Source organism: Moschus berezovskii, chromosome 9 (assembly GCF_049115385.1).
Source record: "Moschus berezovskii isolate FMDL1 chromosome 9, NW_MosBer_1.0, whole genome shotgun sequence".
Lineage (NCBI taxonomy): Eukaryota > Metazoa > Chordata > Mammalia > Artiodactyla > Moschidae > Moschus > Moschus berezovskii.
This window is the reverse complement of record NC_142468.1, coordinates 92,929,414-92,956,859: the sequence shown is the minus strand read 5'-3', so window position 1 is coordinate 92,956,859 and position 27,446 is coordinate 92,929,414. Positions and strand designations below refer to the sequence as shown.

At 35.7% G+C, this 27,446-nt stretch overlaps 1 protein-coding gene across 3 annotated transcripts in view; it reads left to right on the top strand.

Annotated features, from left to right (window-relative positions):
• UACA (uveal autoantigen with coiled-coil domains and ankyrin repeats) overlaps positions 1-27,446 on the top strand; it is an 87,645-nt gene that overhangs the window by 42,036 nt on the left and 18,163 nt on the right. The window contains exons 1-13 of one of the 3 annotated variants that reach the window (XM_055437313.2): positions 611-3,268; positions 5,436-5,569; positions 10,212-10,300; positions 11,995-12,059; positions 12,867-12,924; positions 18,729-18,799; positions 18,902-19,008; positions 20,545-20,726; positions 22,110-22,147; positions 24,970-25,038; positions 26,071-26,178; positions 26,705-26,737; positions 27,260-27,358. In XM_055437313.2, coding sequence (XP_055293288.2) covers positions 3,230-3,268; positions 5,436-5,569; positions 10,212-10,300; positions 11,995-12,059; positions 12,867-12,924; positions 18,729-18,799; positions 18,902-19,008; positions 20,545-20,726; positions 22,110-22,147; positions 24,970-25,038; positions 26,071-26,178; positions 26,705-26,737; positions 27,260-27,358 — 1,092 coding nt within the window. In that variant the 5' untranslated portion in view covers positions 611-3,229. Of the gene's footprint in view, positions 1-610; positions 3,269-3,322; positions 4,028-5,435; positions 5,570-10,211; positions 10,301-11,994; positions 12,060-12,866; positions 12,925-18,728; positions 18,800-18,901; positions 19,009-20,544; positions 20,727-22,109; positions 22,148-24,969; positions 25,039-26,070; positions 26,179-26,704; positions 26,738-27,259; positions 27,359-27,446 lie in introns of those variants that run through there. The other 2 variants (XM_055437314.2, XM_055437312.2) reach the window with 2 other exon arrangements.

Sequence of the window (27,446 nt, the reverse complement as noted above, 5' to 3'; positions counted from 1 at the left end):
TATACAAGTCTTTCACTTTATTGGTTAAGTTTAGTCCTAATTATTATATTATTTTTGATGCTATTGTAAGTGGAATTGTTTTCTTAGTTTCATTCTGGATTACTCTTTGTTAGTGTATATAGAAGCTAATTGTTGTGTGTTGCTTTTATATCCTGTAATTGTGCTGAATTCATTGATTAGGTCTAAATTTTTTATTCTTGTGGAATTTCTAGGATCTTCTGCATATAACATCAAGTTCCCAGGTGGCTCAGTGATAAAGAATCTGCCTGCCAACACAGGAGACATGGGTTCAGTTCTTGGTCAGGAAGATCCCCTGGAGAAGGAAATGGCAACCCACTCCAGTATTCTTTCCTGGGAAATCCCATGGACAGAGGAGCCTGGCAGTCTACAATCCATGGGGTTGCAAAAGAGTTGGATATAACTTAACAACTAAACAACAAAGAACAACATATACCATCATATCATCTGCAAACAGATATAATTTTACTTCTCCCTTTCCAATTTGAATGCCTTTTATTTCCTTTTCTAGTCTAATTGTTCTGGGTAGAACTTCTAATATTTTGTTGAATAAAAATAGTGAGAGTGAACATCCTTATTTTGTTCCTGATCTTAGAGGAAATGTTTCACCGTTGGATATGATGATATCTATGTGCTTTTCATATATAACTATTATTATATTGAGATAATTTCCTTCTTTTTTTATGATTTAGTTATTTTTGGCTTTGCTGGGTCTTCATTGCTGTATGGGCTTTTCTCTAGTTGCAGTGCAAGGGCTTCTCATTGCCATGGCTACTCTTGTGGAGCACAGGCATGCAGGATTCAGTAGTTGTGGCACATAGGCACAGTAGGTGTGGCTCCCGGGCTCTAGAATGTGGGCTCAATAGTCGTGGCATATAGGCTTAGTTGCTCCATGGCCATGTGGGATTTTCCCAGACCAGGGATTGAACCTGTGTCTCCTGCATTGGTGTATGTGGTGTCATGGTGTATAATCCTTTCAATGTGCTGTTGAATTCAGTCTGTCCCCCTGATTATTTTGATTATTTTTGAAGTAAATACAGAAATAGGAAGTAGGCTAATAAATGGGTAAACATATGATATACTGGCAGATACTGATAAGTATTATGAAGATGGATGAAACAGGGCAGAATGATAAAGAGCAACAAGGGTAGCATGGGGCTAGCGATGTAGATACAGTATTTGAGAAGTTCTCTGAGGAAGTGATATTTAAGAACTAGAATGAAGGTAAGGGAAGAACCTTATTGGCACAGGGGACAGCAGAGGTGGGAATTTGCCTTGAGCTCTTGGGAAATAGCTGAGAAGGAGAGAGAGAGAGTAGGAAATGGAGACTGAGAAACAGGACGTTCAGGATATCCACAGTACAGGAGGTTTCGTACATCCCGTCTCCTGAGCCTTAGTTATTAGCATGAGACAGCTCCATATATGGCTTTTATTACTCCTTGCAGATTTCCCCCTTTCTTTGTATTTCCTTTGCCTTTGCTGTCCTATTTCTAGAAAGAATGTGCTTGCTTTGTTAACCAAAGGACAGGGCCTGAGTTCTATCCCACCCAGATTTCCTCTGAAGAAGGGGGAAATGGAGTGGGCAGAGTCTCTGGGTTGAGTCAAGAATCCATCGTGATGTCTAACGTGATTTGGGGGGGGGAAAAGTTGTTTCGAAAATAATACATTATGGTATATGATCTTATATATCTTAGAATATGTACCTAATATTTTACATAGTAGGAAATGGATTTCTTGATGATATTCATAACAGTTTAGCTGGCGGCATGATCTGTAATATAGCCCTTACCTCCTTCCTATAAACAGTTGTGTTGGGCTGTTTTTCATTCCCATGAAATGGTTTTCCCAAATCTGACTTTTTGGAGGAAGTGTAAATTACTCTTGTACTAATGCGGGAACTAGAACAGAAAAAATCCCTGGAGCTTGTGGAAATTTGTCACCGTTCTTGATAATGTAAGGGATGTTGTAGTACAAGCAGGTAAAACATCATGGAGGAGAACGTGGAGAGGTTGTTTACTCTGTCCCCAGGTGGAGTTTTATTTACAGTCTAGCTCAGTGATTAATATGCATTTGCTTCCTTTAATATTTAATCATCTTATTTGTTTTATAAAATCCCTGAATCCAGATAATTTGATTTTCCACTCATAAAATATTTACTTGCTATATCAGGCAGGGTGCTAAACTTGGAAATTAAGAGCAGTGAGTTAAATTTAAAATTTGTTGAAAAGTATTCATCATAATGCAGACTATTTAATGTCTTGGCAGTGCCTTGCTCTTCTCATTTAACGTGTTAGGAGACAGACTGGCAGCAGTTGTAAGCTGAAACCTGGTTGCATGCAGAACAAGACTGAGAGGGGGGTACAAGGAAAATGGAGAAAAATCTGAAAATGTTTGTGTGTGTGTGTTTCCTTAAAGTGTGATTCTATTTGCCAAAAATAGAATTTTATATTCTGTTTATCAAGGTTTTTATAACTTCTGTTTAGACGATCCTAAGACTGAAATGGGTTTAAAATGTTTTTTTGTGGGAATAACCAAATTTGTCTGTTAACAATATTGTTGTAATGTCACGCAAGTTGCTTTGATATAAAAAACATGTTTTACAATGTATTTGAGTCATTTTTCCCTCGCAGACCTTACTTTATTACTCAGAGGAGAAGCATGCATTTACAGTATATTCTTAGCTGCTCTTCTCTATCACTCAGCTGTCAAGGCCTATGGAATCTAAAATAGATCCTGACCAATGGGAGACAGTCTACACACTGTTTACGGGATGATTCGGATGTGGACAGCTTTATTGTGCACAGACGCTGCTCTGTGCAGCAGTGTTGAGGCGGCAGGATGCAGAGTGCTGTTCAAGCTTTCCAGTGGAGTCCCCGAAAAGGGAAGGCAGTGAGAGACAGCTTCTAAAGAATAACAAATAGGAGGAGTTACAGTACCTGATTTGGGGCTGCTCTTAATCAAATGCTGCCGCTGCAAGGAAGATAATTTTCAAGCGTTATGAAGGCGGAGAAGGATTCCGAAGACGAAGAAAATATCCTTAGAGATCCAAGCTAAGTGTAGCGCAGCATGAAGATTGCAGAGCAGGACGAGTTGTAAGAAGGACTGAGTCACTAGTTAGGAGTTTCTCTGAGGGCTCGCTTTGTGAGCCACAGTGGTTTGTAACTTAATGCGAACTAATTTGCTGTTAGCAACAAGAAACTAAATCCTGTCTATGATGAGCTGTTGGTTTTCTTGTACTCCTAAGAACAGAGTAGGTATCCCTATAGTCAGTGAAACAAAAGAGTCTTGGTCAGGCTTTCTGAACTGTATTCTTTTAAAATGTACTACTTTTTAAAAAGTTGGTTTCTTTGTCTTATTCTGTTCTCTCTGGTTTATTTGATTAGCAGACTGGGGCTAGTGATCGAAAACAAAAGTGCTTGTTTCTTTTTCTGGATTTAAAAAGCTGATAATAGAATTTTAGTAATTGAGCAGTATTTCTGTTAACTGACAGTGGACCAAAGTGCTTGGTAGAGAAGAACTGAAAATCACAGGATTAATACCAGACTTTAATCTCATTTAGTTATCTTTTAAAGAGCCTTACTTTGGGATTTTGCAATTTTTCTGTGTTTTAAATAGCTCCTTTCTCCACCAGCTAGTTTACTTGGAAATAAAATTGAGATTGTTCTAACTGCAAGGGTAAACTAATCAATTTAGAGCAAGGATTTGTGTGCTAAACGTGACTTAATCCCTTAGGCATTTGAAAACACAAAGCCTACATCTATGTACTACCACTCCCCAAATTAGAGCCAGTACACTGATTGTTTTGTTTTAAAGCTGAAGAAAGGGGAAGCTGAAAATGTTGTTTAGACTGAGGCAGTAAGTAGGGCTCATAGGACTCATATCATAGTTGATAGTTTGAACTTTTCAAGTTAGAAGGAAGTAGTTCATCTCCAAATTTGACTACAGACAACAATTCTGAAGTCTGTGTAGATACTTGAACCAGATTCCATTGAAATGTTACATTTCATTGGTGGGTTAAAATTTTAGTATATCTGTCTTTTTTCATATTCAGTTTTTATATTTTTCACTTCAAGTATTTAATGAATACATTACTTATTTAGCTAGAAAATTGGCTACTTTTTTTTTTTTGTTTTAGAGGAGAGTAGATATAATCCTATTGATCAAACATTTAGAAGATATGCTTTATATAAAGTGATTCATTTTTTTCCTCCAGAGATTTGTTATTGTATTTGTGGACATAGGAATTGCTTTGTAAGTAAAGTGAAAGATATGTACATTATTTTTTGTTCTAAAAATGATATTGAACTTAGCAAAGAATTTAGCAATAAGTTTACTGGACAGAATTTTAAAAGGCTGGAACCTTACTTGTTTAAATAATGTATATTTTAGTTCTGAGTTCCACATTTCTACTTACTAAGAAAAGGTTAAAGTTATTGGCTTTAGAATATCTAACATCTTGAATGTATTTTCTCCAATTAAAACTTGATAAGCTTGATATAATTAAAATGTATATTATTTGTTTTTCTATTTTTAAAAAAATTACCTTTAATGTTCCTTTGAAATACATATGCACTGTTTTTGTTGAAATCAAACATCTTTTTTTTTTTTTAATAAAAAGCGGTATATGTTGAATGTAAAGAAGCAAGAAAATGAAAGTCATCTCTGATCCTATAATTTTAGGATTTTTAAGTAGTTAATATTTTTAGAGTTTTTAAACATTTTTTTCTATGTAGATATTTCTTTTTATCCTAATATATAAGCATAATGGATTGCTTTTTTAATTGCGTGTATGTGTGTACAATTTGCTTCTATAATTGTATTTCCAATAGTGCCTTTTAAACAAGTGATGCTGGGGAGAGAGGGGTGGGTGTTCTTAAATGTGTACAGAATTCCACTGCCGCCAGAGGTCTTGGTAACCAGAGCCAATTTCAAAAGCATGAATTACAGAATAGGAAAACAAACACACTGATGTGGGAAGTCATGAGAAGTCGAAATTGGGCTTGGCCTCTTAAGTCATTTAATATCCCTGGAGCCTTGATTTTTCTCATCTGTTAAATGGAGATGATAAATCTAGTTTACTAGGGTTGTTCCAGTAATTTATACCTGGCACATGGTAGGTATTCAGCAGTTAATTCCTTTCCTTTCTTTGCTCTGAAGGCAAAGAAAACAGGGCAGAAAACATGAGAAATCCCCTTTTCCTCAAATATATATAAATTATTTCTTGTATATTGTGTGTTTTGGAAAGGCTCTTTTCATCAAGTTAGAATAGCGAGGAGAAAGGAATTTGAGATACATATGACAAGTGAGGGATGTATTATACTGTACTGTTTTCCCTTCTCTTGTTTCCCCTTCTTTGGAGAGCCTTACTAATATAGTATACAGGATGCTATGTTTACTTTTTTTTCCCTTTATTGTAGCAAGCAGCAGATTGGAACAAATACGATGACCGATTGATGAAAGCAGCAGAAAGGGGAGATGTAGAAAAAGTGTCCTCAATCCTTGCTAAAAAGGGAGTCAATCCAGGCAAGCTAGATGTAGAAGGCAGATCTGCGTGAGTATTCCTGGTGGTAATTCTCTCAAGGGTACACAAATGAAATTTGTGAATTGTGGTTATCAACATGTAATTTAAAAATCTTTATCAAAACCCACACTCTAAAATCTTTCAGACATCACTTTCATCAATTTGGACTAATAATTGTCCTCAATATCAAAGATTTTCAAAGTGATAGAATACTAGAATACTACTCAGTGGTCTAGTTGTTTGGGCCCTATGGCAAATCACCGCCTGGGTTATTTGGTGCAATTTTGTTTGTAAGTTTTTTTTAATATTCCTTATCATGTTTGATCCTCACAGTGGCCCTCTGAAAGAAGTAGGAAGAAGTTTACAGAGGCTAAATAACTTGGTGTCTAGTCTCATTAACAGTCACAGTCTGGGATATAAACCCAAGTTTTCTATTTTGGAAGAGTTCTTTAAATTACACTGCCTTTTCCCCTTAACCTCAATCCACTATTGTATTGGGGTAATTAATTTAAATGAAGATGTCTAGGCCAATAGAGAGGGAGAATAACTAGTGTGACTTCGGGAGATACAGGCAGTGATCCTGCCCTTTTGTTTTGTATTACTGAAGGCTGTTGGCTTGTCTATATACTTATAGACCAGGTATCTTTTCTCCCACCTCTTCCTGGTCTTCATCATTTCCCTTCATTTTGAGGATAGGGAGCAGTTGGGTTAAAGGGTAGATCTAGATTCTGTTACTATCCTCTATAAATACAGCAGTTCAGACCTTATCTGGGAAACCTTCCAAAGTTAGAGGTGAAAAGTCTCATTTCCTTAAATTCCTCTCTGCCTTATACTTGCATGAGTTTTTTTTTTAGAATACTAGAAACCAGATACTAAATATAGAAATGAATATTAGGAAGTGAAAATGTTTGATGTAGGTCACTACCTTAGAATGCTTAGATACATATATATAGTAAAAATAGCAGAGCATGACTTTAAGTTGTTTATAAGAGCATTGAAGTTTGAGAAGTTCCAATTTTTTGTACTGTTTCAGTTTTGTAAAGTAGGCAATTTGATGGCTACAGAAACTGGTTATTTTGAGTCCTGCTTCTATTTTTGCTAAATTTTAAGCCATTTTTAGGGCTCACAATATAAATAGTAAAAATTTAATATCAAAACTGTTTTTCGTATTTTTCCCCAAGTGCCATGATGTTAAAAGTTCAAAGGATAGTCTTTGTGATGAAAATTTTCACTGAAACCTTATTTCTTCAGTTTTGTCTGTCCATGCTTTGAATGTTTTGAATGAATGGTTACTTGAGATTTTGTTCAGACTTTTTTGATCTAAGGTTCAATTTTGAGGGAAATTACTTACATTAATAGAGTTATGCAAATCTGGTGTAATATGATGAACTGTGAACTTCAGTTTATGATGAACTGTGAGCTTTAGTTAATGATATATTTGAGTAGTGTAAGTTTTTGAGGTATTCACTATAGAAGTAGAATTCTTTCTAGGATTCATAGGATAAAATATTTTCTTTTTGTTATTCACATACAAAGTGTTTCTTAATTAAAGCATTTTATATTTAGTCATGGAGAAGGCAATGGCAAGCCACTCCAGTACTATTGCCTAGAAAAATCCCATGGATGGAGGAGCCTGATAGGCTGCAGTCCCTGGGGTTGCTAAGGGTCGGACACGACTGAGCGACTTCACTTTCACTTTTCACTTTCCACTTTCACACACTGGAGAAGGAAATGGCAACCCACTCCAGTGTTCTTGCCTGGAGAATCCCAGGGACAGGGGAGCCTGGTGGGCTTCCATCTATGGGGTCACACAGAGTCGGACACGACTGAAGTGACTTAGCAGCAGCAGCAGCAGCATATTTAGTCAAGTACAGAACATACTACAAATATATTTTCTATAGTTATAAAAATAGTTTAATTTTGAATGATTTTTTTTGTTTTTAATTTTTGAAATTTAAGGCAAAATTAACATGTCCTTCTTGATCTCTGAAGTGAAAGTGTAAGTCACTCCATCATGTCTGACTCTTTGTAACCCCATGAACTGCAGCCGTCGAGGCTCATCTGTCCGTGGGATTCTCCAGGCAAGAACATGGGAGTGAGTAGTCAATCTCTTCTCTAGGGGATCTTTCCGACCCAGGGGTAAAACCCAGTCTCCTGCATTGCAGACAGATTCTTTACCGTCTGAGCCATCAGCAAAGCCCCTCTTGATCTCTATATAGTTTCAAAAATGTAATATTTGAGGCCTTGCGACAGTCATTATAAGAATCTGTTTTATTCCTGGTCACCTCTTTCCCAGGGATGTAGCCCTTTGCCGATATAAGATGAGACAGGTTCACCTAGAATAGCTGTTGCCTCTTGGAGAGCTGTGGGTTCCACTTCCTGACTCGCCTTCCCCGCAGTCTGTCAAAAGTACTGTTCAACCTCTCAGTTCTTTTCTCTCTAACCAGCAAATGCTCCTAGAGAAAAAGTAGCCCCATATTCCAAGTTCACCTCTCTGGGCCTCTGTGCTTCCCTGCATACTGTCTTAGTAATTTTTCACTGTCGTGTTAGCTCACTGATACCTTCAGGCAGATTTCTTATTTTGTATGCTTTTCTGGTTGTCTTCAGAGGCGGGGATTGTCCAAATTACCTGGATCTCCTATTATAGTAGTAATACTTCTCTTGTTTTTAAAAAAAGAAAAAGTTGATTTTTTAATTAGAAAAGCATATTTCTATAAAGCAGTTTTCCAGATTTCCTTTGCAACTCTGCATACAGTGTAATGATTGATATATCTTCTTTCTGAAGCACATCTACTATTTATAGCACACCCATATTAATAATGCATTGTAGATTTGCTCTGATTTCTGCCCTCTTAGTGCATCATTGGTATAATGCTAAGTTATTTTGGAGAAAGAAGTCTTTCAAATTTTGTGAGCTAAGAAGTGAAAACAGGTAGACAAAGAATGAGATCTCCAAAGTTGTTTGAAGATGAAAAACCTTTGCTTGAAGGAAATTATCATTCCTCAAAAAGTTCTCAGTGCATTGCATAATATAATCCCCTGCATCAGTGTTGCAGAAAGCATTGATACCCTCAGCCTTTTAGCAGTTTATTTCTACTATAAGGAGAACTTATGTGACTTTTAAGAACAGTATATTCTTTTTATCAGAAGTATCTCTCTCTCTCATTCAAACTGTACACAAACCTGATTTACTTTACTTAGTAGTGCTTGGTCTCTAGTTTGCATTTATATTCATCATAATGCTAATGGGGGCATAATTGAATATCTGAAAATGAATTTGCAAGGTATCTCTATATTTTGTCTCTAAGCATTCAGTTATTCAAATATTTGAGGGTCCATCATCTGTCTGGTGAGCTTTCCAAGTGGCTCAGTGGTAAAGAACCCACCTGCCAATGCAGAAGACACGGGTTTGATCCCTTGGTCGGAAAGATCCCCTGGAGAAGAAAATGGCAACCCACTCCAGTATTCTTGCCTGGTAAATCCCATGGACAGAGGAGCCTGGTGGGCTATGGTCCATGGGGTCGCAAAAGAGTCGGACACGACTTATTAACTAAAAAACAACAACACATCTGTTTGGTACTTTAATTGGTTCTGGGAATATAATAGGAAGCAGAACAGCCAAGAATCCCTGCTTTCTTAGAGGAAATTAATAGACCATAAAGAAAATAAAATTTGAATTTATATATATTAGAAAATGCAAGGTTATATTTAAAATAATGAAGGCAGGGGTGAGGGAGCTAGGAGTACTAAGGTTTCAGGGAGTGGGAAATGTAAAATGTTTGAGTGGTATGGTGAGGGAAGACCCCTACTGTGGGGTATGCTGCCGAGCGTGTCTGTATCCAGGCACCTTGCTGAGCCTTTATCTCCTGGCATCTTCACAGTGGTTACTGTACTTGTTTATGGCCTGAGTTCAATGTCCTTTGCCAGCAAGTCCTAGTGTATTTATGTACAGTATCAGTTCTTAGTGCACACAAAGTATTTCTGTGTTCATTAAGAAAAAGTATTAGATGATCAAAGAAACACTGGGATATTTTATCCTGTATCTTGAATATTTGATGACTTAAAGTTATGTTTTTAAGTAGGCTTTACTTACCTTATTAGAAAACATGTTCAATTCTGCCTGTTTGTGTGAAATTTCAACCAGTCACACAGATCTCTTGAGTGAAAGGAGGAATTATGTGGTAATACTTTGGGGGAAGAAGATGATGCCAGATCTTTTGTGACTTTCAAGTATAACTTAGCTTGTTTTGAAAACTTTTCTATGCCAGCTTTAATATGATAATTCTGAAGAGATGGGTAAGTGTTTTGATCTCTCTTTGGCCTTAGGATTCTGTGATATCTTCATTTGTTTTGGCAGTTTCCGTATATTTGAAATTAAGTAAAATAATCTGATAGAAAATTTTCAGTGCATTTAAGTCCAAACACCAGTGCCTCTGTTATTGAAATGATAAACTATAGGTGTAGTGATATGAATTTGAATTAAAATGAGTTTTTCAGTAATGTGAAATAAGTTTCTTTTTTTCTTGTATTAAATATGTAGGTGTTTAGCCTTTAAAATGCACATATGTACATGTGTGTATGTAGGAGTATAGAATATAAGATGACATGAATGTAACATTAAAGTTGACCTTGGGTAGTTTCCATGGCATAACAAACTTTTCTTTTTGTGTAGCTTTCATGTTGTAGCCTCAAAGGGAAATCTTGAGTGTTTGAATGCCATCCTCATACATGGAGTTGATATTGCAACCAGTGACACTGCAGGTATGTTTGCCTCCATAGTTAATAACAGTACAGAGAAGACAAGCATTGTCCACTGATAATGCTCGTAGTCAGACTTAAATGTGATTTACAGAGAGAAGGCCTTAGCTTCGTTTCTAATTAGTTGAGGTATTGTTGGGGGGAGGGCAATGTAGCAGAAAGCATGACTGAACAGATTAGCAGCTGGATACCTAAAGTCTAGGGCTTGTCTTGGTAGTGTTACAGGATTCTAAAATCTCAAACTTCGAAGAATCTGTAGGGGCCATTTAATTTATACTTATATACCATTCATGGCTCAGGAATAAAGAATCCGCCTGCAATGCAAGGAGCCGTAGGAGATATGGGTTCTCTCCCTAGAAGATCACCTGAAAGAGGGCATGGCAATTGACTCTAGTATTCTTGCCTGGAGGATTCTAATGGACAGAGGAGCCTGGTGGGCTACAGCCCATAGGGTCACAGAGTCATGCATGAATGAAGCAACTTAGCACACGTGCATGTACTATTCTGTATATAAATTCTTGCTGTCCTGAGGGCATTTGGCCTTTGGTTAGACTTGTTGGGGAACTAATTGCCTCATAACAGCATCACCAATAGTGATCATAACAAGAATAGATGATGATTTTTTAAACATGGTAATAGATGACGCTATTCTGCTAAGCACTTTACATGTACTAACTCATTTTATCCTCACATCAAGCCAGTGAGTCTGCAAGGCACTGAGTTGTTAAGTGATGTGCCAGGGTCCTTCAGTGTATGAGTCACAGTCAGAGTCTGTGTTCTTAACCGTTATGCCTCATGAGAAGACCTGGTCTGTTTGGCTAGCTATATTTATAAAAAATTATTTCTTCTAGATAGGCTTCCTGCTTAAACATAGTCATACCTATGTCTGTCTTTTAAAATACTGTAGCATAAGCTTGTTTGCATATCACAGGATAGATATTAAGTGTTTGAATATAGCTATTACCTTTCTTTAATGAATGTTTTAATTTTCCATTCATCTAGACAATTATTCTCAGTTCTCTGAGATCCTTTGCAACTTATATCTCTGAGCTTATACTGTGTTACTCAGTGAAATATGGGAGTTGATCTAGAGCAGAGAGTTTCCTTAACAACTTTAATGTTTTATCCTGTGACTTCATGTGTAGACAAATAAATGCATTACTGTTAATAGCATTCTGTTTGGAAATGGAAGGCCGGGGGGAGAGAGAGACATCACAGATGAGTTAGTGAGGTAAATCTTTACCTAAAGGTACATCAAATTCTTAATTGAAGACCAAACTTTATTTACATGCCACCTTTGCATGAACAAAAAACTGTTTATTACACGCACACACACATATACACACACGTGTGTGTGTTTTCCATTGAAGCAGAATATTTATTTTTAGAAATTTTGGACTGACCATAGCTTTTCAGAACTCATAAAACTGTATATGTGTATTGTGCTGATTCCAGCTCCGACATATGTCTTTCTTGTTTTTGTCTGTGTTCTTTCCGCTGTGGATGTTTTGCCTAGTGACCAGTTTGAGTGATTTTTGCCCTCCCTCCTTCAGTGCCAATAAAGCTCAAACTTAAAGCATGCCGGTAAATGAAGTAGTCTGTCAACTGATTTTGGGAAAATCAGTCACATTTTTAAGGGGAATTCACATGTGATGAAAATAACCCTTATCGTATATTTAAAATTATCTCTTTTCTAGGAAGGAATGCTCTTCACCTGGCTGCAAAGTATGGGCATGCACTGTGTCTACAGAAACTTCTACAGGTAGTAAAAGTGGTTAATACTTTGACTTTATTACTTTGACTGCAAATAGTAGATGTGTTTTCAATGCATTTTTGGGACTTGAGATCAAAGAAAATAGTAGGCTAGCTTTGACTGTTAGCTTACGTAATATTTTTTCCATCGTTTGTGAAAGAATGTGAACAATAAAGAGCAAAAACTCTAAGGGAAGTGAATTGCATAACTCAGGGTATTAAAAATAAACAACAAAGACTTGACCTTCCTGTTGACATTAGCTGGAGATTTGAATTTTCTGTGGTCTGGTATATGACTTGAGATGAAGTGGCACAGTGTAGGATCTATATGTTTCTATATAAACACCAATAAGTCAGACTGTATAATAGCATCATTAGTTAAGCTTGTAATCAGGCAACCACAAAGTTCTATGGACTAGTGGGCTCGATTAAGTTTTTAGTTGAAGAGTCTAGTCACACGTTTCCTTACACATGTTTGCTACTGAGTTTCACAGCAGAGTTCATTTGTTTTTTTCTGATTCAATTGTTCAACTGTTACAGAAAAAAAAAAAGCAAAAACCCAAACAATGGCCGTTTCTATATTCCATGCTATTGTAATGTACCATATGTTTTCCTATTTGCTGGAACATTGTTAAATTTATAGTATAATGTTATTATATTTGTCACATGTCAAAATATTTATGACTTGTCTAGTACTCTTTAGAGTTTTTGATAAATGCAGTATTTTTAAGACGAAATAACAGCTGTTCATTTGAATTACAATATTTAATTAGAAAATAAAACTTCCTTACATGACTAAATTTCTGTGTTTTAACAGTACAATTGTCCCACTGAACATGCAGACCTGCAGGGAAGAACTGCACTTCATGATGCAGGTAAGCAAAGGTTTCAGTTGGACATAAATCTTTGTTAAAATATCTGGGTATTTCAATTAACTTCAGAGTTTAACATACATATGTTTATGTAATCCATGGAGAAACAGAATGTTATGAATTTTTTATTTACTCAAGTTTGAAATTGGGTAGATTGTACAGCTTAAAAAGATTCATTCAGACTGTATTTATGGGCCAAGATGCTAGATACTGAGAGTCCAAAGATGAATAAACCATAGCCTTGTTCTCAAGGAGCTGTAAATACCATGTGTGTGCTTGGGGACTAGTAGGAGAAATGGAAGAAGGAACACTTTTCTCTTTCTTAAAAACTGTATTTACCTCATTAACATGTCTGTACCTCATTTTCCTCATCTACTGAATGAAGTTAATAATACTACTGCCTTGTGTGTATAGTCGCTCAGTTGTGTCTGACCCTTTACGACTCCATGGACTGTAGCTCACCAGGCTCCTCTGTTTATGGGGATTCTCCAGGCAAGAATACTGGAGTGGGTTTCCAGGCCCTCCTCCAGGGAATCTTCCCAACCCAGGGATCGAACCCAGATCTCCTGCATTGCAGGCGGATTCTTTACATCTGAGCCACCAGGGAAGCCCAGTAGTGGTTATAACTGAATCATGAATAGTGTCTGGCATGTAATCACTTCTCAATTAATGGTGGTGGTGCTTGTTTCGGTTTAGAGGTATCAGTGCTGAATTTGATATCACTGTAATGTGCTCTACTTTAAAAGAGATTTATATTAGTAATTTCAAGGATTTTATTAATATCAAAGTTTATCTGCGTTATTCTTTAGGTGTCTTAAAGAAAATGATTGGAAAAAGTTAAATATTTAAGGAGTTTTGGAATGTAAGATAGTCTGACCCCTGGCTGGACTCTTCTAAGACTGAAATTCCTAGTTAACTAGAAGTTCAAAGAAAAGGAGAAAAAAAAAACAAAAAACCACAGTTTCCTTTTATGTATATGGAATAATGTGGTAGTTAGAGTGGTCCCTTGAAAAATGTATTATATTTCAAATTTCCTTCAAACTTTCATAACTTGATTTTCTTCCTTTAAAAAAATATGTACTTTTATGATAGTTTAATCTCTTATACAGTGCATTTTAAAAAATTTTGGAACAGAGTACTATTATTTGCAAAGCATTTTTACATACATTATCATTTGAGTGTCACAGTGACCCCTGTGAGTTTCTGTAGTTTTTTATTTTTATGATAATTTTGTATTGCTACTTGTATAAAAATAATTAAGTAATTAAAAAACCATAAGCCTAGATTCATATGTAATATACTTACCAAGCTTGTGTAGTTACAGAATCACCAAGCAGATTTATTTAAATTTAACACCATAAAAAAATACAGTTCATTTCTGTAGCACTAATTTATTGTGCTTGATAGAAATAGTAAAATGATTTTGCTGCTTAATGAAGTATGAATTTGTGTCATGTGATATTTCTCTTCTCCTACCACCTTTTCATAGGTATTTTTTAATCTATCCAACCTTATTAATGATCATGTTTTAAAAATTATTTAAAAATTTTTATCATGGAAAATTTCAAACATAATGATAAACTATCATATTAAAATACCTTATACTGTTCATCCAATTTAGACAGTTGTGATCATGTGGCCAATCTTGATTCATTTATACCACCACCTGTTATTCTACTCTCCTGGCATATTTTAAATCAAATCCAAAACATCATATAATTCTATCCATAAACAATTGCATTTTTATCTCTGAAAGATAATGATTTTATTTTGTAACCTAAATGTAATATCATTATCACACTTAGTGTGTTTGAAAATAGTTTCAATATCATCTACTCAATGTTCAGCTTCCCCCAACTATTTTTACTTTTCTAAATACCTGAGATATAATTATTATACAGTAATTTATATAATTATATAATAATTCATTGCATATTATTAACGATATGATATTGTATAATTTAAAATATATTAAGAGGACAGAATATTTTGATAAACATTCTCACCAAAAAAAAAAACCCCTCAAACCCCAAAAACACATATGCACAAAACGACACAAGGAAATTTGTGGAAGTGATCCATATGTTTAGTATCTTGATTGTGGTGGTGGTATTACAATGTATGCTTTAGTCCAGACTCATCAAAATGTATACATTAAGTGTGTATAATTTTTTGTATATTATAGATTTTATTATCCTTGTTTTTAAAACTGGTTCAGCTTAACCAATTGAAATCTAAATATTTGTTCGTTAGGTATATTGATGAAGTTAGAATGAAGACTGAGTTGATGTAATAAAAGAACTTTAGTACCAGCTGCTTATTAAAAAAATGTTGAGTGGTATATAGGTTAGCACATGGCTTGAGGTCTTTCATGCACTGAATTCTTTCCATCTTGTTGCTCCACTTTCCTCTGGTATCTTTCTCAGCTATGTCATTGCAGCTGGGTTGTAGTCATATCCATGTTCCAGCTAGCAGCAAAGGGAAGGAGAACTGGGTGAGCAAATGCCCGCGATCTAAGGCCCATATTTTGAAGTGGTAAATAGCCCTTTATTCCTAATCCATCAACAAGAGAAAAGTCAGTTGGTGGCCTGCAAAGGAGGCCCAGAAATGTAATCTCTAGATAACTAATCATGGCCTAGCTGCTCCACTGTAGAAGAAGGGGAGAACAGATTGGTAACAGTCACCACAGGCCAGCCCTCTGGCCTTCCAAATATTCCTGCAGCCACTGCTTCCCACACATAGAACCTTTGCCTCCTCCCCGAGGAGAGGATACATAACCAGTCCAGTTACTGAGGCCACCTCAAAGTCGGGCTTCTGGGTGCTGTGCTCTTGTTGGCTCTGAAATGGCTCTTCACGGTCCAACGATTTGTAAACTCAAAGAAAAGAAATCTGCTCTTCATAATGTATAGTGACAAAACAAGAATAGGATAAAGAAACTAAAGTCTCTGTTACAGAAAAGGGAGAACTGGGAAATACACAGCAATCACTAATCAATAGCAGGTATCAAATGCTGCTGAGCAAAACTTGCAAAGCCTTCCAGCTGAGGTCTTGGAGTAAATTTCTTGGTTAACTGCTCCATGTGCCCCCTCCCCGGTTCTGTTTCCTGTGAGAAATCCCTTGTCATTGTCATCTGTGGGCCCTAGTGCTGCCATCTCAAAGGTTCTTACTTGTCTATTATCCTCTAAGACACAGATAAATTGGATGCTGGAAGGTATGCCTTCTATATAGACAGCTGAAGTGCAGGAAGAGTTAATTGGTTTAGCTGCCTGGGCTTTCGGATTTGGGGAGAGTACATTCATTCCTTTAAAACCTTGGTAGATTTCTCACCTGTTTTTGCCAGCTACTTTCATATACCAGGAACCATTTATTTTCTGGACATAAAAGTTTTAACCCTTCTTTATTTCTAGAGTCATGATTCTCTACCTCATTTTACTATTTTGGCCAAAATTTAGAAAATGTTATTTATTTATAAAATGTTCCATACAGTGTAGACCATTAGGTTAATTTACAAGGTTTTAAAAAATTGTTATTGGAGTATAGTTGATTTACAGTGTACAAGTGTACAGCAAAGTGAATCAGTTATGCATATTGCCACTCTTTTTTTTTTTTTAGATTTTTTTCCCATATAGACCACTACGGAGTATTAAGTAGAGTTCCCTGTGCTATAGAGCAGGTTCTTTTTAGTTATTTGTTTTATATAGAGCAGTGTGTATATGTTAATTCCAATCTCAATTTGTCCCTCCCCTCCACCGCCTGGTAACCGTAATGTCCTCTATGTCTGTGACTCTACTTCTGTTTTGAAAATAAGTTCATTTGTTCTCTACTTCATTTTAATACTGCTATCTCAAAGTCATCTGAAATAATAGTCTTGTATAGGAATATATACTATCCTCAATTCAATCTTTATTCCAGGACTGGACCTTTCTTTTTTCCCTTTTATTTTCCTTACTGCGCAGTCTTTGAGAAAAGTTGTGACCAGCAATAATTTTAGATATTGCTGTTTGGTATAGAGAAATAATTGGCTTCCCTATACTTGTGAGGTCCCAAATATCTAGGTACTCTGTTTGCTTCCAACAGTGTGCATAACTAATTCTTGCTTAACCTCATCACTTTCTTAAAATACCTTACTAAAAGCAGTAAGCAGCTGTCAATATGTACTAAAATTTTGGCTCTTTTCTGTTGCTTCACCTAGAAAGGTTCCATAGTCACATGGTGTGCCTTTTAAATTAGAACACATGATAAATCTAGCAAATGTTTTGCTATAGCATGAGAAAAATCACAAGGTTCCTAGCCTGAAATACATTTTACTGACCACCTAGTATCCATCCAGTAAATCAGTGCTATGTAATTTAGTTATTTGTTTAGTTATTAGCAGCACCTGACTCCCAATAGCAATTTTTGTCTTGATTAGGGATAAGATTCTACCGCTGTGACAAAATAACATTGGCTTTTAAAAAAACACAGTTTTTTTCATGTCACAGCCCTGATGATCAGATTGGCTTGTTCCTCTGCTCCATATGGTCCTTCAGGGACCCAGATTACTTCCATTTTGCAGTTCTGCCATTGCCTGGGGTGTTGTCCTCTTCTTTAAGGCTGAAGCTGACAACAGGTATCTGTTTTCCTGCTAACAGGAAAGAGAAAGATTATGGAAGAATGTATAACCACACTTTGCAGCCCTCGCCTCAGAAGGTAGCACACATCCCTCCAGTCAGACTCAACTGGCATGCTCTAACTCATGTAGTCTTGCCTGAATGCAAAGGAGAGTGGGACCTGTGGTCTAGGAGAAGCACCCTGTGACTGGCACAGTTTTATTACCACAGAAGAAGGGTGAACAGCTAACATTCTCCATCATAGCACCTTTAATACTGACTTTACTTATGCAGTATGGTAGAACTCTCAAGTTTTTTATCCATTACATTTGTTCATTATTATTTGGACCCGAATGGTTGTTCATAATTCTGGAATTAATGTATTTGATTTCAGTTTTATCTTTTTTAAAAGGTTGATGGTATATTTTATATAAAAGATTGCCAGATTAAAGGCATCAGAAATAAAAAATTTACTTGATATTTTAAATGTATATTTGGTTTTACTTTATTGAATTTTACCAAAAAAAAAAAAGAACATTGACTTAGTTCTTTTTGTGTAGATAATCTAATATCAACTAATAAAAATTTATAAAAACTCATGGGAAGTATAAACACATTTTATGAATTTGACCATTTTTTCCTGATACAAATATGAACTCTAGTGTCAATCAGAGAAGAAGCATGATGTGACTTTGTAATATAATTTTTAGCAAAATGACCCTGATTTTTGCATAATTAAGGTCAGACATTGCAGTTTCTGCTTTGAAAAGTGCATGTGAACTGTATGAGTCATACTTTATTAACTGTAGCTCTTCTATTTAAAAAAAAGAAAGGATATGATTCTTTAAAAAAAAAGATCTCAGCTAATACTTCAAGGGTCCAGTCAGTCATAGCCATATTTTAAAATATACTCTAAATAGAAAATTTAAGTTTGATTTTCATTGTCAGTGTTTACCCTTAGAACAGCAGTATATTCTTATCTTCTATAAGAATGACAGTATTCCTTGGTTCTAATAAATTATACAAAACTTACAAAATGATCTTGTCTAATCCATTTTCAGATAGAAAAATCGATGCTTATAATGCTAAACTGAGAGTGAAGGATGTAAAGCTTGGTATTTTAGGGACTGAAGAATTTAGGCCTTGTATGGGTCTTGCAAAACATCACATGTTACCAGCAGAAGTTCACCATTTATCATTTTCCTTTGTTCCTCAAAGCTATGGCAGACTGTCCTTCTAGCATACAGCTGCTTTGCGACCACGGGGCCTCGGTGAATGCCAAAGATGTAGTAAGTCAGTTTATGTTTATTGTCATTTCAACTCATGGATTCTAACTTTCACATTTTGGGAGATATGTTGTCTTAATGCTGTCTTATTTTTTTGTTGATTAGGATGGGCGGACACCACTTGTTCTGGCTACTCAGATGTGTAGGCCAACAATATGTCAACTGCTGATAGATAGAGGGGCGGATATTAATTCCAGAGACAAACAAAACAGGTAATTATTTTATCAAGGTTCCCTAGACACGAGCTGGATGCCCATGATCCTCAAGCTCTGCTGTTGTGACCTGGGCTTTCTACCCGCTGTGATTCTCCCTTTCTTGGAATTAGCATTCACTACTTATTTTTTTCAGAATTGGCTGAAGAAGAGGGGAGAGGGAAATAGGGGATGATGAGAGGGTGAACTCGAAACATATGCAGCGATTATGGCCTGTGTTTGAGTCAAAGAACTGAAGAAAGGAATTATATCCTAGTTATTTTTAACTTTTAAAATAACCTTTAGTTAAATGAGCTCAAATAAGGAAGAAGAATAAAAAGCTACATCTACAATCTACTTCTTCATTAGTGAATCTTTTGAGAGTAAAGGAGTTCTTGGCTGTCCTGGAGATTGACATGTTTCAGTGTAGATTTTCTCAAGGTGTTTTCTCTCCTTTCTACCCGGGCACAATGCCACCTCCGTCTCTGAAACTGAGTTCATTTCTGTACCCCTATACAGATTCCATTCATTTACTTCTGCATCTGTATTTGATGTTATTTTAATTGATGTGCACTAACAATTTCTGTCTGTATTTCTCCCTGTCTTATTTTCTGGGCTTAGTGTATCATGCTACTTGCTTTATGGTAATTCTGATGTTTATTGTCACAGAGTTTCTGACAACAAAGTATCCAAAATATGCCCATTTCACCAGGTGAAGCATTATAATAATTTATGACAAGTTTCTGAGATTTTTATAGATGATTCCTAGTAAAATTGTTGGTTTCTTTTCAGTTAATTTTATTCTTTTAAACATGTATTCTATTGTTTGTAGTTCACTGGAAGTAGATAAGTATAGTAGTCTTTGGATGTCAGACTTTATAACTGATCGTTTTTACTGTTCAGGCATCCCAAAGGAGGAAATTCTTAAGCAGTTAAATCATTAGTGTGATTTTTAAGAAAGTGACTTTTTAATATTACTTTGTTTTTGTGATACTATAATCTGGCTCCAAGCATGATTAATAAAATTTGATATAAAAATAAATTTTAGATCAGAGAGGCGTGATCTGGCTGATCCATGTATGTAATGTCTTATTTAATAGATCTTATGTTTTTCCAAGTATGTTTGTCTCTTTTTCATTGCTGTGTTGTGCTTAGTCATGTCTGACTCTGTGTGACCCGATGGACTATAGCCCGCCAAGCTTCTCTGTCCATGGAATTCTCCAGGCAAGAACACTGGAATGGGTAGCCATTCCCTTCTCCAAGGGATCTTCCTGACCCAGGGATTGAACCCAGGTCTCCTGCATTGCAGGAGGATTCTTTACTATCTGAGCCACTGCAAACTAAGGGAAGCCCTGCAAACTAAGATACAAGCACATGTTATTATAAATGCAATGGAGTCAAAATATAAAATAAAAATATGAAGTCAAATCTGTGTGTGTAACAATATAGCTTTTTAAAGTCATATCTGTTCTTTAAGAATGGGGCCTCTGAAAGAGATTTCTGAAATATTTTTTGGATCCTTCTTATAGTCTTTTATTCTTCTGTCTTCCCTTGTAGGACTGCTCTCATGCTAGGATGCGAGTATGGTTGCAAAGATGCAGTAGAAGTCTTAATCAAAAATGGCGCTGACATAGCCTTGCTGGATGCCCTTGGCCATGATAGTTCTTACTATGCAAGAATTGGTGACAATTTGGACATTCTAACCTTACTGAAGACTGCGTCAGAAAATTCCAACAAAGGTACCAGCAGTTTTCTGTCACTACAAAAGTGCTAGTTAATAAAGCATCCTACTAAAGAACAGCTTTTTAAGATTTACATGGTAGAGCTACAGTGTTTGTAAGGGGCAAAACACTCCTTACTTTAAGCAGTACTGGTTCCTCTCCCTCTCTGTCCCAGCTGTGCGGGTTTACATTATGGTCACTCATTTTGAGGCAGTGTGCGTTACATTTACTGTCTAGCTTATCCAGTCAACCCTACTCTACTGTGAAGTAATTTTAAGAACTGAAAAGAAAGACCCAAATAAAGGGCTTTACTAATACATATTTTTTGATGAGGGGTGAGGGATTTAAGGTCTAATACTTAAAAAGTTTTAAAGAATCATTGTTTAAACATGTATATAAAATATTCAACCAAGATTTATTGAATACTTGTGTCAAGTACGTTTCTATGCTTATTAAAGAGAAATTGGAAAGTACAGAAAACCATAGCAAGTAAAATTAGCCACTCATTCTACCATTTCCCTGGTGGCTCAGATGGTAAAGCGTCTGCCTACAATGCGGGAGACCTGGGTTCAATCCCTGGGTCAGGAAGATCTCCTGGAGAAGGAAATGGCAACCCACTCCAGTATTATTGCCTTGAAAATTCCATGGATGGAGGAGTCTGGAAGGCTACAGTCCATGGGGTCGCAGAGTCGGACACGACTGAGCGACTTCACTTTCTGCCACTGAGGAGCCTCTACTAACATTTTGAGGAATGTTCTTCCAGTCTATTCACTATGCATAAAATTGAAGTCACCTGTAGTAAGCTATAGATTACTTTTTTTGTAATGTAGTTTGAAGACTTTTCCCTCATAAGTATTTTTTCTACAGTATGATTTTTATTGATGCATAAAATTCGATCTGTTTGCATTTTATTTCATTAAATAATTTTCTATAGGTGTTATTTAAGTTGTTTACAGTTTTTACTAATGTAAATAACCATTTAGTGACTGTCCTTATGCGTAAATGTTTTAGCATGTTTTTATTATACCCTTAGAATCACTTCCTAGAAATTGAGTCAGGTGATTTCAGGTTATGCACATTTCTTTAAGCTTTTGATATATATCAACAAGTTGCCTTCTCATTTAGGAGTGTTTTCAGTTTTGCATTTTTCACCTCCCTCCTCTCCCTAGCATTGAATATTACATGGATGTTATCATAGGAAAAAAATACTTTACCAATTAGATAGGCAAAAGTGATGTTTCACTATTGTTTTAACTGTAAAGTAGTAATCTATAAAGAAACTTAGAAATTTATTTCTTTAATATTGACTTAATTATATAGTTAGGGAATGGAAATCTACCTGAGTTAACCTTCTGTCTCACTGTTCCTTTCTCCTCTCTTTCCCTCTCTTTAAATCTTCAGGGAGAGAACTTTGGAAGAAAGGACCATCTTTACAACAGGTTAAAAATTATGTATATTGTACAATTTAAGTAAAGTGTTTAGCAAACCTGTTTAATGGTTATGTTTAACTGTTTCGAGTTTAAATTCATGTTGTTCTTTCTTCTCAGTTAATCATGCCCATGTAGAACCTAGGTCATGAGATCCTGAGGCTTTATACAGATACTGTCACTCAGCTTGAGACAGTGGGTCTTAATTACAATGAATGTATCCATTCATTGGGCAATAAGCAACCTCCTGATCGCTGGTCTTGAACATCCAGCCCTTTCAAGTGTGAAATATTGCACCTTGTTGAGATTCTTTGATGATGACTATTAGTCTGGCAGACCATAGACAGTTTTCTGTTCTCACTTAGTAACAGAACCAAATATATCCTGAAGTGGGAAAATTCTTTCAGTGCAATAAGAAGTGAAGAAAACAATTCAAAGAAGATTATATATGTGATTTCAATGCCACTGTTAACATTTTGATTTTCTTTTTTGCTGTGTGTATTTAGTTTAATGAGGACTTGACTTTAAAAGGGGCTTCCCTTGTGGCTCAGCTGGTAAAGAATCCTCCAGCAATATGGGAGACCTGGGTTTGATCCCTGGGATGGGAAGATCCCCTGGAGAAGGGAAAGGCTACCCACTCCAGTATTCTGGCCTGGAGAACTCCATGGACTGTATAGTCCATAGGGTTGCAAAGAGTCGGACACAACTGAGCAACTTTCACACTGACTTTTAAAAAAACACAGTACATGAAGTAATTCATCCCTTGCACTAACTTTATTATCAAATCACTACTTAACCCTGGTTTGGTGTCTCAGTAGATGTCTAATTATTTCCCCTATTCTCTGAGTTAAAACAAATGGGGTTGCTTTACGCACTATAACCATCTTGCCCACAGCTAGTGTAGGCAACTGTCCTCTTCTGCTGGCTGTTCCCTTCCAGGCTTTCAGCTTTTCTCTAGTGAGAAGGACCTGAACACTTCCAAACCCTGAAGAGAAAGTAATCAGGTACCTTCTCAGCCATCCTGTCATCATTGTGCATCATTTCTCTAGCCCACACCTGAATCTGAAAGCTATATGAAAGCATGCTGCCCTTTCAGTCCATCAGAATTAAGTAATATGTCCATGCATGGGTCATGCCTACTGTCACTTTTTTTCCATCTGGAGCAGCTGTCTCCTTAGATAACCTAAGTTGGGGTAGAGGGAAATAAAATGTACACTTTTATAACTGTACCAGTCATCTCACCCAGATTCAGAGAAAAATGATTCTGAAATATACAGTATTTAAAAGAAAGAATTATTGAATATTAATATGGGAGTGTTGTCTTAATGAATAAGTTATCTAAATGAATTCATGGAATTAATATTCTACTAAGAACAATGAAACTTATTTCAGTTATTTATTAAATACATTTTATAATAGCTGTTATAAATAGGATTTGTTTCTGTACTAAAGGACATGTAATCCTTGTTACCAAGAAGCCTATGGTTTAAAAATAAGATGTATTCAGTTTCTTACTTTATGCCCATTACTGTTCTAAGTGCTGGGGATATCAGTGTTCAAAGTCCCTGCACTCATGGAGCGCCCAGCCTAGTGAGAGAGATGAATAATAAACAAATAGGTATTTAGTATCCTAGGAGATGTTTTGAAGACCAGCAGAACAGGATGAGGGGAGGCAGAGACAGAGGGCAGGAAGCTATTTTAGATGATGTGGTCAGGAAGTGACATTCCAACAGAGGTCTGAAGGAAGTGAAGAGGGAGCCAGGCAGGGCCTCTGTGGGTGAAGCCTCAAGGGCAGAGGGAATGGCAAGTACCAAGCCGCTGATGAGGGAATGTGTCTAACATGTCCAAGGGCAGTTAGAGGGACAGAGGGACAGGAACCATGGACCAGAAGGGAAGGCAAGGGCAGAACATGGTATGATGTGACTGGTCAGATTCCACATGAGAACAGATCTTTGGTAGAAGCAGTGAAGCTAGAAATGTAGTTTGGGCCAAATTGTGGATACGAAGTATCATCTTAATGGGAACTTTTCCCCCTCTGATTTCAAATCCAAGCTCATTGGAATGATAGTTTAAACACTTGATTAAACAAAATGCAACAAATAATGCAAAACGTAATTACCTTAGAGAATTAACGCAGTTACTTTTTTATTTGGTTTTTTAGCTCTCAAATTATTGTGCAGATTTACAGATCAATTTGGGCAAAAAAGGTTATTTTCTCTCTTGTTTAATGATTGTGTTGTGTTTTTAATAAAGGAAATCTCTAAACTGGAATAAAGTTTCGAAGCAGTAAGTGTACAGAAACAGATCATACCAGCCAAGTCATTCAGAAGTCTTTCATGTAGCTTTCGTCACTGCATTGTCTGTCTCTTTCTTATCACACCTTTTGATATTTTATTTCATCCGTACTCAAAGAAATAATTTCCATATTTTCTTTCAATATTAATATAACTCTCCCTTCTCTTTTTAAACACCAGTTCCCTTGTTTTGGGAATAGTAGTTGATGCTTTTCAGTATAACTTGAGTTTTGCCTCTAGTATAAATTCTTTTTAAAATTTTGTGACTTTGGTGAAAATAAATAGTTGATAACAGATTTTAAATTCTTTTATTTTTTAGTATTTAAAAATAGACTATATTTGATTCATTTAAAACCTGTATTGTTAAATGTTTTTTCCATTTGGAGTTTTAAGTGGAAACACTGCCACCTTGTGTTTTGTACAGGAAAATTAAAACTTGGATAAGCTGAAAATCACTAATTGGGTATATTTCCTATAGAGGAAAATGAGCTTTTCTTTATTCTCACACTTGCTAATCTGTGTTTTCATGTTTTACCAAAGCGAAATTTCTCTCAGATGCTAGATGAAGTAAATATGAAGTCAAATCAGAGGGAGCAGCAAAACATTCAGGTAAAAAGAAAAACATTTGTATCTTCCTTTGCAGAGAATTTCAGTGTTGTTTGTAGTGAGGTTTGGGACAAGAAAGGAAGCAAAACTGGGAAGTGGTGTGGATAAGTAAGGGCAGGAAGAGAAGCTTGTTAGGTTTTGTGATTCTATTTCTTGCATAATTCCTTCTAAAAGAATTGACTTTTGATATGAATGTTTGTGTCAGTATTATCTTACAGGAAGTATTGTTTTAATATACATTAGGAAGTAAATAACTTTATATAACTTGGTTGATTTAAATATATCTGTTTTAGGTGATAAATCATACATTTCTATTTCCGAAAATTAATTATAATGACAAAATGATTATCACTGTGAATAAAACAAAATCTGAACATTTTCTTAAATTTTAAAGTTTTGACTAAAAAGAATTTTTGTTATCCACACAGTAGTTTTACCTTTTGTGTTCATTAAAGTGTTCAAAAAATAATTATTATTTGGGTAGTATTGGAAGATGAGCCATAATTAAATGGTTTACTTTGTGACAAATACCATTAAAATATAAGTTGAATAACCATTTCTGTACAATGAAACAAAAGCATTTTGGGAGGATTTCATAGTTTACTATGTAGTGTTAAGAAAGTGAACTATGCCTTAGATGTTTTATCAGAGCACTGAAATGATGATTAGGTTAACAAACTGTAAGAATATTCTTCACTTTTTTAAGCTCATTAATCTGAGAGGTGTTTGGCAAAAGTTGAAATGACATATTCTTCTACTATTTTCTATTTCTAGATGATTCTTTTATTTCTTATTTATTAGAGTCATGATTTACTGTCTTATATATAGTTGTGTTTATTAGTTATCATAGGACTGTAATTTTCTACATTATTTCTCATGTATAGATTTTGTTATTTAAATGTCACTGAAATTATTGTATCTTTATACTTAAAGCTGTTGGTATATATTTATGATAGTGAACTGCTTTTAGAAATTTCTTCCATAAGAGTTGCTCCTTTAAAGTTGGTCTAGCACCTGTTATCTTTACTGTTGAAGGATCTGGAGATTGAAAATGAAGATCTAAAAGAGAGACTGAGAAAAATTCAGCAGGAACAGAGAATATTATTGGATAAAGTCAATGGTTTACAGCTACAGCTGAATGAGGTAAATAATCTGCATGATACCAAAAACATCCAGAACTATTTTACTGTGAGTCATCATCGTTGTCAATAACAAATTGTTAACGATCAAACCCTCCCAGCAGGTCATGGTGCCAGATGCTAAAGGACGTAAAATCAGGTCATTGCCCTTGAGGAAAGTTATATCTTTCACCTTTACGTGAAACTTAATGTCACATCTAAGAACAGAGAACACTGTTGGTCTCTGGTGATAACACTGGAGTTGTGGGATTGGAGAGGAAGGAATGGACAGAGTGAGGAGGAAGAGCAAGTAAGAGTTGTAAGGAATTGATAGGTTGTCAGAAGAGTGTAAAGTGCTTGTGAACAAGGTTAGTGAGATGAATGACTGACAGTGGAGAGCACAGAAGTGGTGGCACAGGCATTTTCTTCTCACATGCTTGACCCCAAGCTTAATGACATGCACGTCTTTTTAAAAGATATTTGCCAAGCTCGTGCTTCTTAAAATAAACTTACAGGAGTGAAAATATATTTCTTCTTCTTTTTAAATTTAGGAAGTAATGGTGGCTGATGATCTGGAAAGTGAGGTAGGATGATTAAGTTTTACTTTAAAGCTATAAAATATTATGTAAATTGAAGAGGAGTTATTACAGTAGAAGTTTTAAGTCCTAAATTGAGATGGAGACAGAATTCCTTTTTTGGTTAATTGTTCAAAGGGAAAAACAAAACCTATGTGTGACTGTAAAATTATGTTTTGAGAATAGTGGCGTGGGTTATTGTAGGCATTTTGTTCACTCCTCTGATTGTCTCATTTACCATGAGACTTGTCATGAAAAGATATAAAATTCTAAGCATTATAAAGAAAATGTCTGAAAATAATATGACTTAAACAGAAATTTGAATTTTTCATAATGTTGTTTGTATATTTTATATATTATTAGTATATTGGTATGAAGTTTGACTAATAGTTAAAAAATCTACCAGGTTAGAGAATTCATTAACGATAGTCCTCAGAGTAATTCTAATGCACATTTTCTGTAATACATTTCATGCACATGTATTTCAAGCACAGTATGATTTTGTGCTGTATTTATTCCTTTTCATTTCAGAAAGAAAAGCTGAAGTCCCTTTTGGCAGCCAAAGAAAAGCAACATGAAGAAAGCCTAAGAACTATTGAGGCTCTGAAAAGTAGATTTAAGTATTTTGAGGTACAGAAAGCTTAAATAAAGTATTTTGTGTAACTTACAATGGAAGTGGTAAAGGGCTTGAAGTCAGACTTGAATTTGAATTATCACT